At 36.9% G+C, this 26,431-nt stretch overlaps 1 protein-coding gene across 12 annotated transcripts in view; it reads left to right on the top strand.

Annotated features, from left to right (window-relative positions):
- Nucleotides 1–26,431, top strand: part of Tanc2 (tetratricopeptide repeat, ankyrin repeat and coiled-coil containing 2) — a 299,825-nt gene that overhangs the window by 199,833 nt on the left and 73,561 nt on the right. For all 12 annotated transcript variants that reach the window (XM_075990388.1, XM_075990393.1, XM_075990392.1 and 9 more), the window contains 4 exons: nucleotides 3,280–3,561; nucleotides 8,882–9,015; nucleotides 18,224–18,455; nucleotides 25,301–25,467. In XM_075990388.1, the coding sequence (XP_075846503.1) occupies nucleotides 3,280–3,561; nucleotides 8,882–9,015; nucleotides 18,224–18,455; nucleotides 25,301–25,467 (815 nt within the window). The remainder of the gene's footprint in view (nucleotides 1–3,279; nucleotides 3,562–8,881; nucleotides 9,016–18,223; nucleotides 18,456–25,300; nucleotides 25,468–26,431) is intronic.

Genomic DNA, 26,431 nt, shown 5'->3' with positions numbered 1-26,431 from the left:
TGTCTTCAATTCACATTTAGAAGAAAGGATGTTAAAGTAAGAAAACTATTTCTACACAGTGATAAAATCTTATTTTGCACCAAGATTTGGGTTCTTCTCACTTCCATAAGCCCTTAGACTTGAAACTAGAAAATCTCAAGATTTGTTTTCCCTTTACAATTATATCCCCTCCATTCTTAGCATTTTCCAGGACTTCTGCAGCAGTGAGAAGTCTTGAAGATGTCTACCTTTCTTCAGCGATGTTATGCTTGTGTTAGATCCACTTCAGGGAGCCACTGCCCGTGGGGAGGTGTAAATCATCTGCTCACCTGACAGTCAGGCTGTCCTGGCAGAAAGAGCCAACTTTACATTTCAGTCATTCCCTAATGCAGCTGGAGTGTCCTTATCCAAAATGCTTAGGACCATATGAAGTTTTGGGGCGTTTCAGTTTTCAATTTTTTTGACTAGGGATTTACAATCTAAAGCTAAAATGATGTAAAATCAATATGTAGTTTCCATATGTATATATATATTGATTACTGGAGAAAAGTACTCAAAAGTATAAACTTGCTTGTTAAATTCACTGATTATTTGATTGTTTAATTTAGTTTCATCATACCATATGAAGGAAATCAGTAATTCCGATGAAATATTTTCTTCCTCTACCACTGTGGAAAATAACCACTTATTTTTAGCCTTTTTAAAGTGTCCATGTTTGGGGGTAGATGTGTGCACATACGTGTGGAAGTCAGAAGTCAGTACCACACATCTTCCTCAAGCACTCTCCGCTTGTTTTGTTCTGTTTTAGGCAACGCCTCTCACTGAATCTAGAGTTCATCAGTTTATCTAAACTGGCTAACCAGCTAGCCTCAGGGATTCACTTGCCTTCTTTTCCCAACTCTGAGGTTGTAGAAGCATGCCAACTTTACGTAGATGTTGGGGATCTAAAGTTAGGTCCTCATCTGAGAACTCTAATTTTTCAAAAAAAATATTTTTAATATTGTCATGTTCTAAAACCACATTTTTTCTAATGGTGTGTATTATTTGCTTTAGTTTGTATTTTTTTGTTCATTTGTTTGTTTTAAGACAAGATTTCACTATATAGCCTTGGCTGTCTTAGAACTCACTGTGTAAACCACGTTGGCCTTGAACTCACAAAGATCTCTCTGCTACCTTCCACCATGCCCCACTTCAAAGAGAAAAAATTTTTAAATGTTTGCTTTTTACATTGTTCTGTGAATTTTCTGGGGGTTTTAGTTTGGTTTGGTTTGGTTTTTTTTTTTTTTTTTTTTTTTTTTTTTTTTTGAGACAGGGTTTTTCTGTGGGTTTGGAGCCTGTCTTGACACTCTGTAGACCACACTAGTCTCAAACTCAGAGAACTGCCTGCCTCTGCCTCGCGAATGCTATCATTAAAGGCCTGTGCTATCTCTACCTAGCTATTATCTGTGTTTTTTTAAGGTGTGTGGGGGGGAGGAGGTGTAATACTTGCCTGCAGGTGCTCACGGAGGCCAGAAAAGGAACTCAGATCTCCTGAAACTGGAGTTATAGGAAGTCATGAGCTGCCACGGGCTGGGAACTAAACCCAAGCCCCCTGAAAGAACAGCAAGCACTCTTAATTACTAAGCCACTTTCCCAGCATTTCTAGATAACACTGAAACTTAAGCATGATTTTCAAATATATAATGTATAATCTGCTAAAACAAATTCTTTACCTCTGTTTTATGAGGATGTATTATGATTATGTTAATAACAAAATAGACTGTAGGGGCTAAAGATAAGACTTGGCGGTTAAGGGTGCTTACTGCTTTTGCAGAGAATGCAGGTTCAGTTACCAGCTCTCGCATCAGACAGCTCCAGCTGCCTTTAACTATGGCTCCAGCGATCTAACACTTTCTGGCCTCTGAGGGCACCTCTACATATGTGGTACATAATCTCATGCAAGTACGCACACACACCTACATGAGTTTATATTTATCTACATATTTATTTATATGCATTTATATATACATAAATTTTTAATTCTTAAAAATTAAATCTTCTAGTGAAAAGTTTGAATGAAATATTTCTGGTAACAGTCATAACTGAATAAATGAAGTGGACAAAACTATATAATAAACTTCACATTTGTTCTAGAATTATTTTTTGGAGCTTTTTGTTTGTTTTTTCTTTGTTTATTTTGGTTTTAATTTGGGGGGGGGGGTTCGGGTTTTGTTTTGGTTTGGTTTTGGTTAGTTTTTTGAGACAGGGTTTCTCTGTGTAGTCCTTGCAGTCCTGGAACTCACTCTGTAGTCCATACTAGCCTTGAACTTGAGATTCGCCTGCCTCTGCCTCCGAGCACTGAGATTAAAGTCTACCACCACCTGGCCATGCTTTTGGTTTTTTGACCCAGGGTTTCTCTGTATAGCTTTGGATATTTTTTAATCTAAAAATAAAAATTGGTAGACTTTATTATCAACTAATAACTAAATGAGTGTAGCATGAGCACAGAAACTGACCTATGTAGAACAAACTCAGCAACTCCGCAACAGACCTCATATAAGTAAAATAAAGTAAGTATATCAAAGGAATGACAATTTAAACTGTCAGAGGAATAAGTGTTTCACCTGAATACATCATCTGTAATAAGAAAATGTGGCAGGTATAAGAGGACTAATGTAGTAAATGTTAGATTAAAAACAAAGTCATGAACTAAGGAACTGTTCTCATTGTCTTTTCAGTTTTTTTTTTCTTTGTTTTTAAGAAGTAAGCAAGCCTGTTTACTTTGCATTGCTTTTCTACAGGAATGATTTTCAAATTACATACTGGTTCAACCATATTGGTTACTAAATATTGAAATGTATTCTTAGTGGTTAGTAAAGAGCTATTGGGTTGCCCAGGTTCCTCCTGAGGAGCTCCACCTCTGTCTTTCCCCTCATCCAGCACTAACAGATCATCTCCCCAAGTCCAGAAGCACTCTTTAGGATCTTTTCGCTATTCTTGCATCCCTGCTGATTCCTGCTTTGGGGGACTTTACTATTGTTTAACAATTTTTTTAAGACTGCCCTGATTTTCTTGATGTTGTAAATGAATCATTTGTGTTTTACCATTTTATATGTATGATCTGCCCTCTGAAGTGTCTTAATAGCTCTAACATACCTGCATTGTTTATTTGTGTAGCCAACTTTGAGGGTTTTGTTATTCCAGAAAAGCCCTGACACCATCATATGCAACTCTAATAATCTTAAACTGTTTCCCCACCTCTATTTCTCTCAATGGTGACAGTTTAAACTAAGTTATGCCATGTCTTTTTGTTCCTTCCAGTTCGCTTTGCACCTTATAGACCTCCAGATATCTCCCTGAAGCCCCTCCTCTTTGAAGTGCCCAGCATCACCACAGAGTCAGTGTTCGTTGGCCGAGATTGGGTATTCCATGAGATCGATGTTCAGCTTCAGAGTTCAAACGCCAACGTGAACCAAGGAGTAGTGATCGTGGGAAACATTGGGTTCGGAAAAACTGCCATCATCTCCAGACTGGTGGCCCTCAGCTGCCATGGTACACGGATGAGACAGATTGCCTCTGATAGCCCACACGCCTCCCCCAAACGTACGTATTCCTTCCTAAAAAAGAAAAAAAAATCCCACTTTATGTCCCTAAAATATTTTCTGACATTTTTATATTAGAGCATATATCCTTTTATTCCTAATCTGTGAGACCTGAACCATGTGAAGACCATTAATTCAAAATTCAGAAAAAGATCATAATAATCTGTGTATATCTAGCCCACATATCCAGTAGTCTCCAAAGTGTATCAGGAAAACTTTTTGTGGTTTAAATGTGTGATGCTTACCTGTTGGTCTGTCTTTTGGCTAATGACTCCAGCGATTGCCTATAGTCATTTGTAAATGTCATTGTCAGGGGATCTACAATCTGTGCCCACTTCTTGTTAAATGACAACACAATCTGTTTGTGGTCTTCATTTCTTTGCAAATGATGTTGGTGCCACACTGCTTGAACTTGAGCTCCACTGTGTCCTTGAAGGATTTCTCCAGCTTCCTTGGGGAAGGCTGCTGAAGTTCTCACGTGGTGCCCGACTCCATTTTCGTCACAAGCTTAGTGATCACCACTGGGATCTTGATTGCTTCTTTGTAAACACTCAGTAGTACGTCTTCACATACTTACAGATGTTAATTTGTGCCGTCATTTATCGACTTGGTGAGATAGTTCCTGTTTTCTTCATTTCACATATAAGTGATCTGAGACTCCAGGTTTTTACAGCCAATATATAGGGAAGCAATGCAGCCTGGTTTCAGAAGCAGCCATTCTCTCCCCCTTTTCTCGGCTGCCTTTTCTTATGGCAAAACTCATTTAGGGACAAAAGTAAATGGATGTGTATAAGAGTTCTTCCTGTATAAAGCAATCTGCCTCTCCTTGATGGTTGAAAACAGAAAAGAAAGGGCTTGCTTTGCTGATCCTAATCAATCATACAGCCCTAATCAATCATATAAAAAAAAAAACACTGGAAATGATTTGTGTGAGACTGTAGTAGTCACAGGGTCTAGAAATCTAACAGAAACTCACTGAATACATCCAAACATTTTAACTTTTAAAATTGCTTAGCAGTTCCTATATCAAAGAGATGATTATCTCTGGTACATGTAAGAATTCCTAACATGTAAAAAGACCTGGTACCTAAACAGAAAACTTACTGAGTAAGATTATATGGTGAACTCTTATATTAGATGAATACCTTGCTCATGTTCCCAAATGAATTGCTTCTAAGGTAGATTGACATCTTATCGTGAGAGTCCAGAATTTGGGATTGTGCTCGGGAGGCAGAGGCAGGCGGATCTCTGTGAGTTCGAGACCAGCCTGGTCTACAGAGCTAGTTCCAGGACAGGCTCCAAAGCCACAGAGAAACCCTGTCTCGAAAAACCAAAAAAAAAAAAAAAAAGGATTTGGGATTGTGCCGCAGCATTCAAATTGACTATATGGTACTTTGTGACTGTAAATGTGCATTAATTCTTTGGATCTCAGTTTTGTCACTTGCACCTGAAGAAGTATGACTAGCTGATTGTTGAGAGCTGCTTTGAGGAATAACGATGTAGCTCAGTGACAGAGTACTTGCTCAGCATGCCTGAAATGGAGTTCAGGCCTTTACATGGCAAATAACAGTGATAACGAAGTAGAGGAGCCTTAAAAATAGCTTCTGTGCTGAAATGTTGAGTCAAAGAACATGCCTTCATGGTTAGAAGTGAATTTCCACACCTATTCCAGTGTTTCCTTCGAGTGCTTACGTATCTACCACACCATACTGCTGCTTATCTGAGTAGTCCAGGAGTTGAGCTATTTGAGTGTGCCAGCAAGAAAACTGGCTGGCTAACACCTCTCTGACTCTTCAGTGTATCAGTGTGGCAGATAGTAGTGGCAGGATCATGCCTAACAGAAGAGAAATCCCAAAGCCAAGGATAGCTGCTTTGTCTACAAGCAAAGTATCTGGGGTTCACACATCAACCAGGAAGAACAAGAGTAAATAGAAAACAGTCTGTATACTCTCCAAAGCCGATTTTTCAAAGGTAGTTTATTGTTATTCTCTAATAACTGTTGCCTTTTATCTCTTGGGAATCTCCAGAAACAATAAAACACTCCCCATTTATAAAATCGTCTCCACTGTTATTGCTGTAGATCTGACTCTTATTAACTTTCAAGACTTGAAAACAGTAGGAGAAATAAAGTAGATGCTGCTATCTCTGTCAGAGCTATACAGAACCCACATTGCTTTATGAAAAATATTTGTTTTTGTAATCTGTTGGCATTTAGACTACCTTTTGCCTCTACCATCCTCAAATAACCTGTTCTTAAAGAAAAGTCAAATATAGTGGACTGATAGGATACACGCTGTCTTTATTTTGTAACTGGAAAAATAAGATTTCTACATTTTATGTGTGATTTGCCTACAACAAGTATGTGTGTGCACCACATGTGTATTTTGTATCTACAGAGGTTGGGTGAGGAGATCACATTTCCTGAAACTGGAGTTACATACGGTTGTAAACTGTCATGTGGGAGTTAGATTGTTTCTGGGTCCTGAGTCCTTTGCAAAAGCAACAAGTGCTCTTAACCACCTACCCATCTCTCCAGCCTGCAAGCTATTCTTCAGCATAAATCTGTTACCATATGAGCTAGCAATATAAAAATATTACCTGAAGCAGCAGAAGTTAAGGAATAAGAATAATTTCAGAGGCTTGGCCTAATTTTCTATAGTTTAGCATACTTTAAACTTGTGTAGGTTTATTTGGAATCCCACTGGCTTTCTGAACCCTCGGGCAGTGATGCTGTGATTCAGTTATAGTAATAATGGAAAACTAGGACGTTATAGAGCTTTTGACTTATCTGTGTGTCATCTGTTGTTCTTTCTTCTGCCTCCTCCACACCGAGCAGTACTGCTGCGAAAGATGTGAGCAGTTTAGCCTGAGGTACTTTACTGCATAGCTCTCCTTCCCCCACATTCAGTTCCACAGCCTGCCCCCTCCTTGTCATTTCCCTTAGAAGGCAGGGAAAAGCTGTCAAGGCAGACACTAGCCTGTCATCCTGCTTCCCGCCTACTTTCACAGATACAACACCACCATCATTCTCTGCCGTCATCTTTCTCCCCCAGCATACACAAAGAACAAAAACATTTTGTGAAAATAGAGTGTTGCGTAATTCAGACATTATTGCGTCCACTACAAGCTCACTCGGTGTGGTAGGTAGGAAAGTTCTGCCTAATACAGAATGTATTTTCCTGCCACTGGAGGTCCCAGTATAGTTACCTGGACCTGACATTTGTCAACAGCTGCCAAACAGCTGCTCAGTTAAGTAATCCCTACTCTGCTCGGTTAAGAAATCTATTTTGCTAATTTGCTGAGTACACTGACTTATCCATTAACTTCTATTTCTACTGTTCTTTGCATGCCGAACGGAAAATAAGCCACCAAACAAAAAGGAGAATAGCCAGAGGACAGAGTATTTAGACAGTGATTACTCAAAAACCAAGTTCCAAACAAGGGGACATAGAGCCATGGACAAGAGTGAATCAGCAAATGTAATACAGTCACTAAACTTGAACTCCAAGTGTCACACACCTCTTCAGACCTGCTTCACTGCCGTCTCCTGTACCCTCACCCCTGCAGTTGTTGCAGGGTAACCAACAGCTCCATTCCATGACAGTAGAGTGGAAGAAATCTAAATTCACTTTTACTGGTGCAAAGTTAAATGATACTACTTTCTTCTATTCTTTCTTATAGCTGTTGACCACCCAGTAACTTCAATTTTGTTTTGTTTTGTTGGTTCTTGTTTTCAAAATATTTTCTTTCCTGTTTGTTTCTGTCATTTCTAATAATGAATTTTCCTTTTTTAATTTTCTAATACTTTATTACTTACACCACTTGAAGCGTAGTTTTCATGTAGTTTTCAGGGGCATCATAACACAGTACCATGTTTTAAACAGCCCTGGTATGTCATATTCCAGTTCTGTACCTCAGAAGTCTGGTTTCTTTGTTTAATCCAAAGATAGTCTTTTTTTTTTTTTTTTTTGGTTTTTCGAGACAGGGTTTCTCTGTGGCTTTGGAGCCTGTCCTGGAACTAGCTCTTGTAGACCAGGCTGGTCTCGAACTCACAGAGATCCTCCTGCCTCTGCCTCCCGAGTGCTGGGATTAAAGGCGTGCGCCACCATCGCCCGGCCTCCAAAGATAGTCTTACAACTAGCAAGAACCAGTTAAAAATTCGAAAGTTTCTTTTCTTTTTTAATATTATTTTACACACTTAAAATGCTCAATTCCTAGCTGGGCATGGTGTACACGTATAATCCCAGCACTCAGGAGACAGAGCAGGAAGATCAAGGAAGAGTTTGAGGCCAGTCTGACAGCAATGTAAGGATCAGCCACAGACAGACAGGTAAAATGAGCATTGTGTGTCATCATCTGAGCAACAAAGTAAGTATTGGTCTTAAATAAATAGATCAATAAATGAGACAATTGAATAATAATGATAATAAATAAAATGAGAGTAGTGTAGCATATCTGTAATTCCAGGGCACAGGGAACTGAAGCAGGGCGGGTGCTGTTGAATTCTGTATGAGCCTAAACATAAAGAAATCTGCCCAAATAGTAATGCTCTATCTCAGAATAAAGTGAAAAACAGTTCTGCATTTTTAATATACCCAAATACTGTATCACAGTCACCACAACCTAATTTTAGAACAGTTGATCCTACTAAAAGAAACTTGTATTTCTCAGCAGTAAATCCCTACTTTCCTTCAAACTCCTCATCTCCTACCCCAGAAAGCCCCTACTTTACCTATTGGTATGGATTTCCCCATCTGAATGAATATTTTATATAAATATAAGCACATACTGAAGATTTGGAGGGCCTGATGTGGTATCATGTATGCTGCAGCATGTGTATGTATTTCACTTCCTTTCTTCAAGTAGCAAGCAGTTCATTGTGTTTATCCATTCATTAATTGATGTATAGTTGATTTTCTCAGTTATAAATTTTTCTTCTCTGGCCATTGATGTACAAGATTCTATTTAGATGTGTGTTTTTTACTTCACTTGGGTATATAGTTAGGAATGGAATTGCTTGGTCATAGAACAATTTATTAAAGGAACAACATATTAAAGGAATTTAATATGCCTTTAGTAGAGCAGTGGTTCTCAACCTCTAGGTCCGTGACCAGCATACCAGATATCCTGCATATCAGATATTTACATTATAAATCATAACAGAAAAATTATGGCCATAAAATAGGGACAAAATAATTTTATTGTTGGTCGTCACCACCACATTAGGAACATTACTAAAGGTCACAGTATTAGGAAGATTGAAAACCACCAGTCTAGAGTTTTATGATTCTCTGATCAAACATCTCATCTTCTTAATTCAGATGTAGATGCCAACAGAGAACTACCGCTCACCCAGCCACCTTCAGCCCATTCATCTATTACCAGTGGAAGCTGCCCAGGAACTCCAGAAATGCGCAGACGGCAGGAGGAGGCCATGCGAAGACTTGCCTCACAGGTACAATAGGATTCCCAAACTGGGAGCCTGCGAGTTTCATTTTAGCACTAAAGCAAAGGTGGGGAGATTCTTAGCAAAAATATGTAAAAGTGTCCGGGAGAACATGAAGAAAAGTTTCTCTTTTTCCTTTGTTTTTGTTTTTCTGTTCCTATTTAAAAAAAAATGCTGTGATGGGATGAGAACCTCAAGACTTAGAAGAAAGTCTTCTAATGAGTTAGATCAGGGTGCTGGCCGGTCTCGTCAGTCACCATATAAATAAACAGCAGTTTGCATTTTTATTACTGGTTCATAGTTCTTCCTACTGTACCATGTAGTCGTGGGTGTGTGTGTGCGTGTGTGTGTGTGTTTCGAGACAAGGTTTCTCTGTAGCTTTGGAGTCTGTCCTGGAACTGACTCTTGTCAATCAGACTAGCCTCAAACTCATAGAGATCCGCCTGCCTCTGCCTCTCAAGTGCTGGGACTAAAGTACCGCACCACTACCCAGAATCCATAATATTTTTAATTTAAATTTCCTATCTTTCTCAAAATAGCATATGCACAAGAAAAACAATGCTCAAAACTATCAGTTGACTTCTTTACCCAGCCAATCAACTCCCATAAACTGTACATCCCCAGTCTTTTTTAATAGAGTTCTTCAGCATTATCTTCAACCTTTTCATTTTAAAAAAAAGCAAAAATACTTTTTGGCTATCATAGTTTTAATATTAAATGACTCTTTTCTACAGTTGGTCCCCTTGTTTACAAAGCATTTTAAAATTTTATTCCTCTAGTGTTCTCTGTCTCTCTGTCTGTCTGTCCCTCTCCCTCTCTCTCTCCTCTTCCTCCCTCTTCCCTCCTGGGAGAAGAGGGGACAAGGAGGCTGGGAGAGTATGTTGAGGAGAGAGAGTAGGAGAGAAAGAGAGAACTCATGTGACTTAGTTTGCTTGAGTTTACAAAATCATTTAGATGATCCATTCTTTATTAGAAATACCCAGAAATTGGTGTCCATACATTTTAGGGGATTTCTTTCTTAAATTGTTCACATCCTTTCACAAAGAATTCTCCAGCCTTTTACCTAGAGAATATATATACTGCATGCCAGTGTTCTAGAGCTGGTTAAAATACCACTGAGGTTTTAGTCATCACTATGCAAATTTTACTGAAGGCCTTTTTTTTTTTAGTTCTGCACCCAGCCTCTACTTTGCTGTTTTGGGTATAGTTAAGCTTAGATTCTCCCAGTGTCTCTAGTCAGTAAACATCTCTTCTCTAGATGCTGAAAAGGTGATCACCTGGGTAGGGAATCCTGGTCTCTGTTCCTTTCCCAACCTTCATCCTCCAAAGTACCTGGTACTTTTAATTCTTGTGCTTTCCTGAAGTTTCAAAGATGGTCTGTAATACTGCCAGTTTCAGATTTCCTCATAGAAATCTGTTCCAAGCAAGGCATAGTGGCTCTTAGTCTCAGCACTTAGGAGGATGAGATAATGGGGCTTCTAGGAATTTGAGGGAAGACTAAATGACAGTGGGTTCCAACCAGGGCTGTAGAGTGAAACTCCATGGGGTGGGTGAGGTGTTTATCATTCCTATTAGTCCACATTCAAATGGACTTCCAGAACAGCCCCAGATTTCCCTCATATTCATTGTCAGCTCACTGTGACTGTAGGAGACATCTCTGCTTTTTTATAAATAGGGTGTCCCACCTGTTCTTTAGAATAATGTTAAATAAATACAGAACTAGATGAATGTTGAAGAGATCCCAGCATTGCATTCAGTTATTCACTTAGGATGACCAGCAATCGAGAAATGAGTCACACAACACAAATGATCTGCACTGTGTAGCCTACATTCTTGTGGTGAGAGAAAGACAATACTCAAATAAGCACATAATACATCAGATGGTGGTAGGTGCTAAGAAGATAAAAGGTGTTCTATCTGTCTGCTTTGTTACAGCTTCCTCCCTCTTTCACCAAGGAAAGAAATCACAAGTTCCTTATTTTCTATATTTGAAAAGTTTTAAGTATAAGTAGGCTATTAATGACTGTTTATCCTTTCTGGAGGAGTGATCACATTCTAAATCTCATGATTGGGTCACCTTCAAACAAAATATAAATGAGTCTGTTTATTCCTTGAGATTTTAATATTTTATTAAATATTCTATAATAAGTTTCCCCTTATATTTGATGTTCATGTTTGATATTCAAAAATGTTAAATATTGTTTAAGTTGGAAATTGGTGGCTATTTACATTAAGTTCAAAAATTTTAGAATTCTAAGAACAACGTACAAATACATTTTGCATGTGAGGATTTAGCATGTTTAAGTTTATGCTAAACATTGTATAAGAAATGGCTCCTAGCTGAAAAATGAATATTATCCTAGTAATTGTGCCACATTACAGTTCGGCTATAGAAGCTTGTGCTGTGGGAGCACAGAGCAGAAGCCAGCAGCCTTGCTTCTCACCATAACCAACCAGTAAGTGGACATCTGACTTTTAAATGAGGTTCTCAAGTCAGTATTTAAAAAAAAGAAATATCAAGAGCCTCTTGATTTGAGAGTCCTTGATGTCAGTTCCTCTATTTCAGTAATTGCCACTGGTAGTTCATAGTGTCCTTGCTGCTTCTTGTGCTAATTAGTGGGAGACACTGAGGAGTTGGTCAGCTTTAAAACTGTCTTGTACACTGAAGAGACACTTTCCACTTGGATTGTAACAGCTTCTGCTAGATCAGCACCTGTCAGTCTGTCAGTTGTATCTCCAATTAAGCATAATCAATGGAGAGGCACCGGAATTCATTCAGGCTTTTTCTTGTGTATATAAATTTACCTAGAAAAAGGTGAGTTTTCTATTTTTTATGCTTATTACTATGATGTAGTCATATGCACAGAATTTAATATAGGGGGCTGGGGAGATGGCTCAGCAGTTAAGAGCATTGCCTGCTCTTCCAAAGGTCCTGAGTTCAATTCCCAGCAACCACATGGTGGCTTACAACCATCTGTAATGGGGTCTGGTGCCCTCTTCTGGCCCGCAGGCACACATGCAGACAGAATGTTGTATACATAATAAATTTAAAAATATATTAAAAAAAGAACAAAACTTTTTTAAAAAAAGAATTTAATATAGGATGGGTTAATAGGGCAGCAACACATTGGCATCTGTTTAGTAAAATTGTAATAAGTGTGGAGACTGAACTATTTGAGATTTTGTTTTGTTTGCTTTTCCTTAATCTCATAGTATTCTAACCCTATATGGTACCCATTATTATCTCCATTTTATACATGGGAAACGCTGGCTCCAGTGATTCTTTTTCCAAAGCTATGCTGTTAATAGGTAACAGAGCTAGGATTCATAGCCTGTGTGTGCCTCTGTAAGGCTATTATCATTGTCTTAATTCTGTAAAAGATGGAACAGGTGCTCAAGGACCGGTGCCTTTAACCACTGCTGCTTTTCCAGTGACAAGAAGGATCTTTGCTGTGTGTTCTTTTAGAAACTCTCTCAGTCGTTGAATATGCCTTCAAAGTAAGAAAGCTAGGATGGAAGTGTTCACCTTCTCTGATTTTGCTGAGCTATAATTTTTTCAAAAAAAAGTTTCTGTGTGACTAACAGCTCTTATCATGTAAATGTTTAATCTTTAAGAAGATAATGCATATGAAATCAGATAATAAAGAAGCCTATTACTTCTAAAATGTGTCATAAGGAATCAAAAACTGGGGTTTTTTTTCCCCAAGAAAGAATTTTTATGTAAGAAAGAACTCTATGTCGTTCTTGCCATTCCTGTACTATGTAAGAAAAATGTCAAATGATATTAGTTTTTGGAAGTGATGTTGCTAAAAGCAAAAGCAGCCATCATTTTGGCAATCTGGTAACATTAAGTATGTTGAACCTAATATGGACATGTTAGGCACAATACATAGGGAAGGGTGAGCAGAGTCAGGAAATATCTGCAAGGCAGTGTCATGAAGTTTCCATGAGAACAAATGAGATCCAAGTCAAGCAGCAAGTAACCTATAAATAATGTTTTTATGTGTCTAAGGATTTTGTCTTCTCAAATTAACACTGACCCGGATTTCATCTACATTCTGGATACAAGTATAGGAAAAACAATCTTGCTGTATATTTGTCAACTTCAGTGTTTGTTGTTGTTTGTTTTTAATCTGCATCTTACACTAGGTCAGTGCTTAAGTGTTAGCTACTTTATCCCCAGCTCTTAATACAAGGGTTTAGCATATAAATTGGTGTTAAATGAATAAGGAAAGTCCAAACTCTTCCCTATACTGAAACCAAATAGCCTTTCTCTTGTTGCACTTTAGTAAAATCCAAATGACCTCATTAAAAAGCTTCGCATGGGCTGAAGATGTTGGTGTACTCTATAATTCTAGCACTCAGGAGGCTGAAATAGGAGGCTTAGGAGTTCCAAGCCAGTCAGGACTGGCATTGTCAGGCAGGGAGGAGAAATCATATGAGAGCAAGAGATGTAGGTCAGCAATAGAATGCTTACTTTCATACACAGGGCCCTGAGTTCAATACCCAGCACTGAAAAGGTTAAAGGTTATTAAACATCCTTACTTCTCCAACTTTACATTCATACACACATATTAGTATATAATTTTATGTAATCACATATATGTATAGTTTATGCTTCAGCCTAAAATAATTAATTGCAACATAACTCTATTCAGAAGGACAGTTCTTCATTCCAGAGGGGTTACAAATAACAAATATAGAAGAAGAGAAATTGAAAATCCTTTAGCATCATACTAATCATTGCTGCAGAAGAGATCCACTGATAGATAACAAAGTTAATGGGCAAGTATTTAGAGAGCAATGGGACTTACATAATTTCAAAAGACTTTCTTCTAAGATATTTTTAACCACAAAAAAACAACTTTACAGTTGCAGAATCTTAACTTCAACCAAACAAAACAGATCAGTCTCATCAATAGCAAGATATACTAACATTGAGACCTATGTCTTGACTCATCAAGAACACAACACTGTTTTTATGGTATTCATCCCGAGAAAAGGTCTCAGATCATCAGACAAACCCAAACTGAGAGACATTCAGCAAAATAACTAGTCAATATTTGAAAACATCAGAGTTGTGTAAAATGACTAAAAGTCTCTTATAGATGAAAGGAGACTAAAGAGAAATGTGCTCTGTGGGGTCCCTGATGAGTCTTGAATAGGTAAGAACCTAAAGGAAACACTTAAATTTGAGTAATGTCTTTAGGTAAGATTACTAAGTGTTGTTTAGATTTTTAGATAAAATTATTATATGTTAATTTACTGGCTTTTATAATTAAAATTATATAAAATACTAATAAGGGAGACTGAATGAGAAATAAATGGAAGCTCTGTGTACTACTTTTGCAACATTTCTGTAAGTCTAAAATGAGTTCAAGTTGAAAAATAAAAGTCTCATTGCTTAAAACAAAAAGGAGAAGGGGAAGGTAGGGCTTTTAACTGGAAAATTACTGAAACAGAACCCAAGCCTGGGAACTATTTTTAGCCTCCAGTCTCAGAGTGACGATTAGAATTAGAGTTAAGAAACAAGAACAAAAGGAGATAAAGTAGTTATTTGCAGTCAACTTTCCGATCCCTAGAAATACTAAAGTAGCTGGTGTGGTAGTCGCTCACATGTTCTAGTTTATGTGATAGCTGTTTTGCCTACATGTTTGTCTATGTACCGCAGAGTGTGCTCTTCTCTACAAGGCCAGAAGAGATAACTGTGAGTAGCCACATATAAGTTGGGAATTGAACTCAGGTCATTGGGAAAAATAGCCAGAACCCTTAACCACTAAGCTATCACTCTAGCCCCAGTGATTCACACTTCAATCTCAACTCTTAGGAGGCTGATAAAGGAGGATCACTGTAAGGCCAGCCCCATGTACATAGTGAGTTCAGTTTTATTTGTTTTTTTTTTTTGTTTAAACTGAGTTAAGCATTGAAGGATAGTGCTAATAAATAAATCAGGAGTATTGAGTGGCTTACAAATGTTAGCACTGACCTAAAGGAAGAGCTGTTGTAACTCTAGAATTTAAAAGATACAAATGCCACTTTTTATCTAAGCTAGATGTTTTTCTGTCCAAATAGGTACCATATGTTCAAAACTGCCTTTCCATCGTATGAGATTACCTTAATTCCTCCATAGGTATTATTTGAAGTAGAAAACGCACTATGATGTGTGAAGTCTTGAGACTTTTAACACAAACCTGGAAGATTTGCTGCCACTCAATTCTTTGATAAGGTTTATGATATGTTTTACCATTTATTGGATGTAACATTAAATCAAACGTTGCCTCCCTCCACCTTTGGCAGTACTAGAGATGAAAACCAGGGTATCATACCTGCTAAGCAAGCATTCTGCTACTGAGCTATATTTCTAACCCAATCAGAATATTTCGATACTGTATTACATTTATTATTATGTGTGTACTCAAGTGTCTAGATCAGAAGATAATATATGAGAGTTGTGAGTCTCAGACCTTAAACTCAGGTCCTCAGGCTTTGCAGCAGTAGCCCTTAACATGAAAGCATTTTATCAGCCCCCAATCAAAATACTATATTTACCTTCATCCTTTAGTATATGTGGCCTGCCTGCTTCTCCTTTTGTTCTTCCCTTGAAAGAAGAGCACATTTACTTACTATTTTCCTTCAAAGATAGTTAACATACATAAAACTTGGGGTGGAAAAATGAATTGCATAAGAAAGACATAGCTATAAATGAAATTAAGACAGTGATTTGAGAAATAAGAATCTACCCAGGGAAAAAAAGATTGTGCCTGTTGGTTTATTAAGGCAGATTGATTCTGAGCCATTTCCAAGAAGCTGTCACTAAATCAAGTATAATAACTTCCTCAACACTGTAGGCTGCTGTACAAATGTGCCTTTGATCACTAGTACAGCGTGATACTGGGGAAAATGCATAGTCTAGGCTTGCGTCCTGTTTATATATATAGGAAAAGTTTTAGGTCATATCAAAAGACAATCTAGGAGGCTAAGAAAGAACTCAGTTCTTAAGCGCACTGGCTGTTTTTCCAAAGGACCTGAGTTCAATTCCCAGCACTTACACGGCAGCTCACAATCATCTGTAAACTCCAGTTCCAGGTTATCTGACACCCTCTTCTGGCTTCCACAGGCATTAGACACATATCTTCCTTAGTTGCTCTCATCTTATTTTGAATCAGGATCTGTCACTGAATCTGTAGCACACTGATAAGCTATGGTAACTGGCCAAAGATCTCCTTATCTATGCCTCCCCAGTGCTGAGGTTACTGGCACACAGCTGTTTTTACATGGGTGCTGGTACTGAGACATTTCGGTACTTATCACATAGTTTTGATGGAACTTATATACATATTACATAGCTACTTTGAAGTGTGTAGTTAGTAACCTATTTTGAACACCTTGCAAACCTGAAGGTATTGAATTGATTTTCTACCTGAATTCTTCAAAGAAATCAAGACTTTATATTTGAATGCTAAATACTAAAATTAAAAAGAGAAGCAGCTTTAGAAAATATAACTTTAACACTGACCTTTGTTAAATGAAACCTTGTTTATCCAAGTACACATGTGATTTTTAACAAAATCAACAAAAAAGAAAACCCTCTAAATTTTATTATCTTTATCTGTAAAATGATACCCCATTGCGTTGGGCAAAAAGCAATTAAATTATACAAGGCCTCTGGAATCATTGAAGCAAAATATAGTGTGATTATATATTGGTTCAAAAGTTTACTGGTTTTTTAATTATGTGGAGATTTGTGTTCTTGTAGACAATAACCCCTGGCTTCACCATTGACTGAGAGGACAAGGTTTCTATTTGGGCTTCTTATACTGTCTTTAAGATAGAAAATAAAGCAGGGACTAATGTACCTAAGGAGTGGAGCTTTTTTAAATACAGCCTCTGATTTCTAGTCCCCTTATTGAACTCAGACTTCATTGTTTCATTCACAATCAGTTCCTGTCATTAGCTTTAAATATGCAATAATGTCTCCTGTGTTGTTTGATTTCCTTTGTGTTTAATGAGAATGATTTTTTTAACTGTTTAATTCTGGCATTTCCAGAATATATTAAAGAGATGACCACATTTACAGATGAGAAGTTTTTTCATAATAGAACTCCTTTATGAGAGATAACGAAGAAAGCATTCTCGGTACATCCCTGAGTGCTAGTAGGATGTCAGAGTTATCTACAGGCACAAAGCTAGTAGCTAAAATGAACTCACAGAATGTTGATGACGGCGATGATGAGTAAGAGGAGCGCAGAAGAGATGATGGTGAAATCACTAACATTTATTTCCCTCTTACTGTTTTCTGAGCACCGTGTCAGATTCTTTCCATATATCAAGCTGAATTTCTCCTATCAATACCTTGGTTTCTGCAGTATCCCATCACTTTTCTGAGCAGTAAGAGCTAGAAGAGCGATCTCCCTGTGCTAGGCATAATGGCATACTCTGGAGATGGAGGCAGGAGAAGCAGGAGTGCCAGGCCAACCTTGGTTTCTGACTGCAACTCTATCAACAAGGAAAAGGAAACCCTCTTTTGTACTTTCTCTTGAGGCAAAAATAACAGCCAGAACAGACAATATGGAGTAAATTCTGCACATTTCTAACAAACAGCTTAAAACAGACAGCCAGAAATCCCAGATCCTAAATGTTATTAAGACTCATGAACTCTTAGTATTTAAGAGCCATATTTAGCAAATCCTCACCTCTTTCCTTACCTTTTATCTTATTTTGGTACTTTGCCTCTGTCTGGACTTTGAGAAAATATTTACTGATATTTTTTAAATATAGATTATTTTATTTTATGGGTTTATTTTAAAGCACAACTGTAACTAAAAAGTGATGTAAGTATGTGTATTTGTTGATTTTCCTCTTGTTTTATTTCTAATGCTGTTTTAAAAGTCTACTTTTCTATACTACTGTTTTGAATAAATGCTAACAATATTAATATACAACTTCATTCTCAGTCTTGCTTCCTGTTTCTTATAATCCAGGAGTATCCCATTTTTATTTATAAATATCAATTTCATATTGTAATATTATAAATATATACAATGGAAGTATTCTATATAAATTTTGACTATGCATAAGTTATACAGTTGAGTTAGCAGCTTTTATTTTTATTTGAAAAAAATTGAGGAACTAGAGAAACCAAAGACAGTGTTGGGGGAATGTTCATATGGTAGTCATATTTGCTGATAAGCCTGTTTGCACTCTCACCTTTCTGTAGGTGGTTGCCTATCACTATTGCCAGGCAGATAATGCCTACACCTGCCTGGTACCAGAATTTGTCCACAATGTTGCTGCTCTGCTCTGCCGCTCACCTCAGCTGACAGCTTACAGGGAGCAGCTTCTTCGGGAACCTCACCTGCAAAGCATGCTAAGCCTTCGGTCCTGTGTTCAAGACCCCATGGCCTCCTTCCGGAGGGGAGTTCTAGAACCCCTGGAGAACCTCCACAAAGGTATAGATGAGGTCCTGAGGAGCCCTGATCACTTGGTTCATGATAAAGAAATGATTATATTTACTACATTGCCAAAACTAAATGTTCCATAGCTGATGTCTACAGAATATAGCTTACAGAACCTTGCTCGGGTGGAGTGTGATGGTGCACAAATCTAATCCCAACACTTGAAAGAGGCTGGAGTAGATGGACTGCTTGAGTTCAGGAAGTCAGGACCAACCAAATAAGACCCTATTTCAAAAGAACAAGTTCTTGTAGAAACTGATACCTCCTCCTTCCTTTGTAAAAGTTCTCATTTTGATTTCCAAATGATTTCAGTTTTCCTATAATAAAGTAGCAGAGCTTCTAATCCTTTCTGTGGAATTAGAATAAATCAGTAAAGTTGTAGCTCCTGCTCACTGTTACAGGGTTTGTATGCTTCAAAACGCTGTAGTGTAGAAACTTGTATAGTTAGAAAACATCTGCAGTCTATCTATTGCCCCATCCATGCCAATAAGGCATCCTGTGGTTGCACACCACAGTATTTACACTAGAAATCTCTTTAACTATTCACCTTGAAAGGTACTTAAAAAGGCATATGATCATTTTGTGTAAATAAATTGTATCAAATCAAAAATTCATTTAATGAAAATAAAATTAATGGTCTCTGTCTCCCTCTCAGGCGCATACTTTTCCTCGCTTCCCCCCACAGTAAAGCCTAAGTACAGTCCTCTCCTTAAGCCAGCCCATACCTTCCTAAACCTCTCTTGGCTACACACTTTCTTTTACCTTTTTTAACTTTTATTTTTGGTGTGGGGAGGTGAGTTGAGGGCATTCAAATATAGCACCTGCCCATGAATGTACACATCCACATGGACAGAGAATGAGGGCGGGTCCCTTCCTCTAGCACAGAGTCTCACTGGCTTGCTGTCTCCACCCCGCCAGCACTGGGGTCACAGGCGTGTGCAGCCGTACCCAGCTTCTTATGTTTGTGCTTGAGATTACAACTCTGTGGCAGAGCGGGTACTATTGACCACTGGGCCATCTCTTCACCCTTTGCTATACTTTTTTTCTATTACATTTAATTTATTTTGTGTTGTATGCTCACATCACAACTTGACATGATCAGAGGACAGACTGTGGTAATCAGCTCTGTTGTCCCACTGTGTGGGTCCTAGGACCAAATTCATGAGATGTGGAAGCAGGTTCCTTTACCCACTAAGCATCCTTACTAGCCTTCCTCCACTCATAACAATGCTTTTGTCAGCACTGGAAGAAAAGTAATAATTATGTATCTCAGTTGTGCTACTCAACACATTATTATATACATGTAAAAATCCTAAAATTTAACATGAATCTTGTTTTGTTGTGTTTTGTTTTTTTTTTCAAGACAGCATTTCCTTGTGTAATCTTGGCTATCCTGGAACTCGCTCTGTAGACCAGTCTAGCTTTGAATTTACAGAGATCTGCCTGTCTCTGCCTTCCAAGTGCTGGGATTAAAGGTGTGTGCCACTGCTGCACAGTTTAACATGAACATTTAATGAGCACTTACTATATGCCAATAAGTTTTGTGATGTGCAAATATTAGTTGTTTCTGCACTTATCTCTTTGACTAAATTGGGTGCAATTGAATTTAAAATCTTTCTTGTGTTCAACTTTTATCATTTCTGTTATTTTACCTTGAACATGGTAGATATTTCAGGCAGTGCATTTTGAATAGGGACATAATACAGGAAACGGCTTATGTGCGTGCTTTTGTTCTGTTTGTTGAGACAGGGTCTCTGTGCAGTTCTGTGTGTCCTGAAGCTCACTGTGTACACTAGGCTGGCCTCATACCTGCAGAGATTTCGCTGACTTTTGCTCCCTCCATGCCCCAGGCTAGGATTGAAGGCATGTGTCACCAAACCTGGCACTGCTTGGGTATTTTAAAAGTGCAATGATGGGCTGGAGAGATGGCTCAGCGGTTAAGAGCACTGATTGCTCTTCCAGAGGACCCGGGTTCGATTCCCAGCACCCACATGGCAGCTCACAACTGTCTGAAAATGCAGTTCCATGAGATCTGACACCTTCACACCAACAAACATAATAAAGTTAAATAAATAAATAAAATAAATAAATAAAAGTGCAATGATAAAAAAAGCTATAAAAAAGAGAATATAAATATATTTTTTGAGTCTGCTCCAAATTTTCAAACATAACACAGTTTATAATTTTACTATAAGATATAACTACTCATTCATTTCTCTATTTCCAGCTTTAGATATCCCTATTAATATAACCCTGAGTGAGTTCCTTTGCTTCATCTTATTCTGGGGATTTCTACTCACCCTTAAAGTCATGAGCAACAGTTGTGAAAACAATTTATAAAACATTAAAAATTGTATGATTACTAAAAAAGAAGAAAAACAAAACAATAGAAAATATTAGGCAATTCATATTAAAAATTATAAAATATAAATGGAGTAGTACATTAAAATGCAGAAACTATCAGACTGAATAAAAGACAAAATCCAATCTATATGTTGTCTACTCAGTTACTCAAATATGACACAATTGAAAGTGAAAGGATTTAAAAATTATGAGTAAAACATAAGCCATAAGAAATCTAGAGTAGCTTATTAATGTCAGAATAGACTTCTAGACAAACAGTGTTAGTAAAAACAATTAATAGACACAAATGCCAATTCTTCATGAGATATAGTAGTCCTAAATTCTGTACCCAGTGTCACGATTTCAGAAACATAAATAAAAAAATGGATCAAAGAGCCTACCAGGCAACACCCTCTTAAAGATAGAGATTTTAATGCCTCTCGGTAACTATTTAAACAAGTAGGAAAAAAATTAAAGATACAGAAGATTTGAACCAACCTACTCTGATTGGTATTTACAGAATATTACCCAATAAATGTAGAATATATATTTTCTTCGAGAAAACATAAACTATAATCAGAACTGTATTCTGAACAAGTCACAAAAATTCTAAAAGTTTTCCAAGTCTGGTAGTTGCATGCTAAGAATCCCAGTACTTGGGATACTGGTGTGGGAGAAACTATGAGATCCAGTCCTACCTCTAAAACAAAACAAAACAAAATCAAAATTAAAATATCAGTCTAGGGAGCTAGTTTAGTCATAAAATTGAAGGACCTAAGTTTGATGCCAAATAGCTATTTAAAAACAAAAACAAGAATAGAAGTATACCCTTGTGATCCTGGTGCTGGGGAGAAGGATCAGCTGGGTCCCTGGGGCTCACTAGCAGTCATCTAGCCTACTTGGCACGTCCCTGGCCAGTAAGAGAGCCGGTCTCAAAAAAAAAATGTAGACAACTAGGGAACAACATCCAGGGTTGCCTACTGGCCTGTACATGTGGGTGTGCACACCCCAAAAAATTAAAATATTGCAGCAGTGTTGTCTAAAACAATGGAATTAAAATAAAAATTGATAACAATAAAACCCCTAAATATTTATAAGTTAATCTACTTCTAAATAACCTTTGGGTCAAAGAACAGGTCATACAAAGAATGTATAATATTTCAAAGTGAATAATATAAAATCACTTGTATAAGTTTCTAACTTAATCTAGAAAAAATATAAGGAAAATCTGCAGGTTTAGTGTAAAGAAGGAAGTGATCAAAGAACAGTATAAAGCTGGTGTGAAATTGGATAAGCAAGTCTCAGAGAGAATGTTCAAGAAACAGCATCAGAAATTAAGGGCTGGTACCACTACAATTCATAAAATATTTTTAAAAGAAACCATTATAAACAATTTCATAGCAATAAAATTCAACAAATTCACTAATTAAGCATGGCTGTTCTTAAAACAAACACACAGTTTACCAGATAATAACTCTAAAAGAAATACAAAAACTATATACCATTATAGCAGTTAAATTTAATGATAATTTAAAAGAGGAAAAACTTTCTATCGTGAAAACTATAGATTCAAATGGTTTTAGTGATTATATTCAACATTTTGAAAAAATATGTTTGATACAGATGTTTTTAAAAAAAAACAGAAAAGAACACTTCAGTTTATTTAATCAGGCAAGCATAACATTGACATCAAAATGTCAGCCATAAGGATCTTTTAAAAGTAAAAAAGGAAATAGATTATAGACCATTATTCCTCATGACCATGATAACAAAATCATACAAGAAAAAAAAAGCTAATAGCAAAGTTAATTTCTTCTTGTCCAGGAATGCAGTGTTAGTTAACACTTGGAAGTTAACTGCTATAATTTATCTTAATATGATAATAAAAGAGCATCCATATAATCATCCTAATAAGTACATAAATACAGATGTCCATCAACATAGTAGATAAGTATATTGTATATTTGTTCAATAAAATTCTTCTTAGTAATATAAATAAACAGATATTACACTCAACAATGTTAGTCTCAGAAACTTTATATTGATCAAAAGAAACAAATGTATGTAGCCTGTGGTGATAGAAATCAAAGCAATGGCTAGTCCATTAAGCACTGACAGGAAGGGAACTGAAAGGAATTTTCTTAAATAGCAAAATTCTTTAATTTGATCAGGGTTTTGGTTTCATGATTATATATATTTATCAAAACTCATCAGAGTATATATATTTTATTCTCAGAGGTAGCTAAAATTTTCCTCCCAGGAAAAGTTTTATGGAAAATACTTTTCAATTCATAGTCAGAAGTTAGATTTCAAATAATACACTTTTCCTTTAAAAAAAAAATAGACAGTCTTTTTCAAAAGTTTTAAAGATTTCAAAAGTTTGAAGGTTCTCAATAGGCATTTACTTTAACCACCAATATGAAATGAAGAAAGACAATTCTGATGAACAAAACAATGCCCTGTGGGTCTTTATTAATAACTCCTGAGTGGTGGTGTGACTTCAGCTCTAGCTGCTTCCTCTTCTCCTGCAGTGTCTGTAATCATTATTTATCCCAGGTATCTACAGGACTACTAGGAAAGACTCCAAAGGTTTATTGAGGATATGTGTAAACAGAGGTAATGAGGAATACCCAGCGAATGTTGTTTACAGAGATTAAAACAGGAGTCAAAGGGCTTAGGGAAGCTTTCCAGTGACTTGTCAGCTGGAGCAATGACTTGTAAGGATCAAACAACTTAAAGTCTTTTCTTAGTCCATTAAAAATAAGAAAATGAAACTACCTAGGTTTGAATAGGAATAGATATGGATTTTAAAAGTATACAAAAGTTAGTATCTTTGTTTTTAATTAAAATATTTTTCTGTGAAATAATTCTAATAACAAATAGTAGTTGCAGACAGTCCAGACATGGCTCAGCCATTAAAGACTAGGCTCACGACCAAAAACTAAATAGTATTTGCATTTTAAATGTTCCTATGTGACAAAACATAAAGTAGAAATTTTTGTTTGTCCTCACCTTTTACTTTTAAAAATTCTTTTAATATTCTGTAAAAGCTTTAAAATGAATATAAAGAAGCTTTTTAAGGCTAATTGCATTCAACAAGCAGTCTAACAATCTTTAGACTCTCTTAAGGGTGTAAATGGCAAACCGCATTAGACAAAGGAAAAGAAATTATTTGACAATATCTTTCATTGTTTTAAAATGTCCATAACATTAGGAAATTCTTTGTATTTTTTTTGTTTTTAATTCAAAAAAAAGAAGTATTATCGTGAGTTGAGCTTCCCTGTTGACATCTCACAGTCCAGCATTCCTAGGTGACTTATGCAACTCTTCCCAAGAGGAGAAGGGAGTTCCCAGACAGCAAACCTCATAGGGATCTAAAAGAATATCATTATTCCAATTAAAGGAGAAATGCTTCCTTTTTCAAAGTGCTAGAGATCCAATCCAAGACCTCCTGTATGGTAGGCATAGCTGTCCAGCTATGTAGCCAGCCCATTTAGTCCCCACTTTAGAAAAGATAAATACTCGTGTTTTATTCATGTAATGAGTAATGTACTTGACTGGAAATTTATGCAAATGAAATTTAATTTTATTAGAAAATTAATTGTTTGTCAACCATTAAAATATCCAGAGCCAGTGAGATGGCTCCTCAGTGTGAAAAAGCACTTGCCTCCAAACCTGCCAACCTGAGTTCAACCTCTAGGGACCCACAAAATAGACCCACCCCCCCACATACACATCACAAGTATAATTTTTAAAAATGTTAATTCATATCACACTGTAGAATGAAAATGCAGTACAAATTCTTGATAATTAGACTTAAGAAGCATTTGGAATGTTTTTCAAAAAAAATACTTTTCTATAGATACATTATTCATTCTTCTGTCCTCTCTTCCCAGAATACATTCACATATAGTTCTATATACTGCCTCAGTCTTTAAGGAATTCACAAATTCTTTAAGCTATGATGGAAACAACCACAGTCTATTTAACTTTTATATGTTTGAGAAAACGATGGATTTCCATATGCAAGTCCTCACAGCTCCAGCTTTAAGGCTCTCACAATAAAAATATTGTATTCCTGAAACTGTAATACACATGCTCATAAGCCTAGTGGTGGTGGTGGTGATGGTGCATGCCTTTAATCCCAACACTCGGGGGGCAGGGGCAAATGGATCTCTGAGTTTGAGGCCAGGCTGGTCTCTAGAGTGAGTTCCAGGACAGCCAAAACTATTACACCAGAGAAACCCTGTCTCAAAAAGAAAAAAAGGAAAGAAAGGCATGTGCTCATATATCTGTGCCCTGATGAATAACAAAGTTAGTTCACCAAATGAATGATTGCATGTCTTTATAATAAGTTATGCACCCTGGTCATCCAGGGCCTCATGAGAGACCTTTTCTAATACGTTTTTTCCCAGAATTATATGTGGTCACAGACACAATGAGAACTTACCTATCCACTTGGTAATTGTGAAGTAATTTGTTTCTTTCTATCTCAGAGAGAAAAATCCCAGATGAAGATTTCATCATTTTAATTGATGGATTAAATGAAGCAGAATTTCACAAACCGGATTATGGGGATACAATTGTATCATTTCTGAGTAAAATGATTGGAAATTTTCCTTCTTGGCTCAAACTAATTGTAACAGTTAGGACCAGTTTACAGGTATGTGTTTGTTTGCTTCTGAACCATAGATTATCTCCCTTGTAGGGAACTTAAACTGAAAAAGTTCCAGTTCCTAGTTCTCTCAGCTCTTCCTAAACCTTAGAGCCATGGTCTAGATAAAAACATTCTTTCTATATGTGCCTCTCAAGTTCCAATTGCCATTTCTCTGGATAAGGCTTCCTAAATGTTCCTCAGAATAGCATTAAAGGACTGAGAATGTGATCCAAGCACTGGAAAAGCAGAAGAAAGATGATTATGAGTTCAAGAACAGTCTTAAAGGAGGAAAAAAATAGCATAAAAAGTCTGTTTTTTTAGATTTTGTCCTAATGCAGTAATGCAAAGAAAAAAATGTCTCACTCTTTGAATTCCATTTTATACTTTTAATCATTAATGTTATACAGAATCGAGTTCAGTCTTCAGCAGAGGCTCAGACTTTCTGCTTCTTCCCTCGCTTCTACTTGAGCTCATTTTTGTTTGGTTTAGTATTGTGAATGTCAAGTTGCTTCTGTATATGCCTTCCTCTGGCGAATATTGGAAATACTACGTTTTATATTAAATTTATTGCAACCAAGAGATAAGGTTTTATTTTCTTTAAATTCTCTCCCCTACTCACTGCTAATAGCTTAATGGCCTGAAAGAATCAGGAATGTGGAGTTGAGCCTGTAAAAATACTTGGCTACCGAGTTACAGTAGAAATTGTAGCTCCCTTTCTTTTGTGTTCATATGTGGTTTGGAACAGTGCTTTTTTCGTAAATAATTTATTTTTATTTTATGTTTCATGCATTGGTGTTTTGCCTGCATATATGTCTGTGTGAGGGTGTTGGGTCTTAGAGTTACAGACAGTTGTTAGCTGCTATTTGAGTGCTGGGAATTGAATCCTGGTCCTCTGGGAGAGCAGTCAGTACTCTTAACTGCGGGGCCATCTCTCCAGCCCCAGAATAGTGTTTCTTACTTATCATTATTA

Source organism: Microtus pennsylvanicus, chromosome 11, assembly GCF_037038515.1.
Source record: "Microtus pennsylvanicus isolate mMicPen1 chromosome 11, mMicPen1.hap1, whole genome shotgun sequence".
NCBI classification, from domain to species: Eukaryota; Metazoa; Chordata; class Mammalia; order Rodentia; family Cricetidae; genus Microtus; species Microtus pennsylvanicus.
Note: the sequence above shows the minus strand (reverse complement) of the source record. Positions and strands in the feature narration are given on the sequence as shown.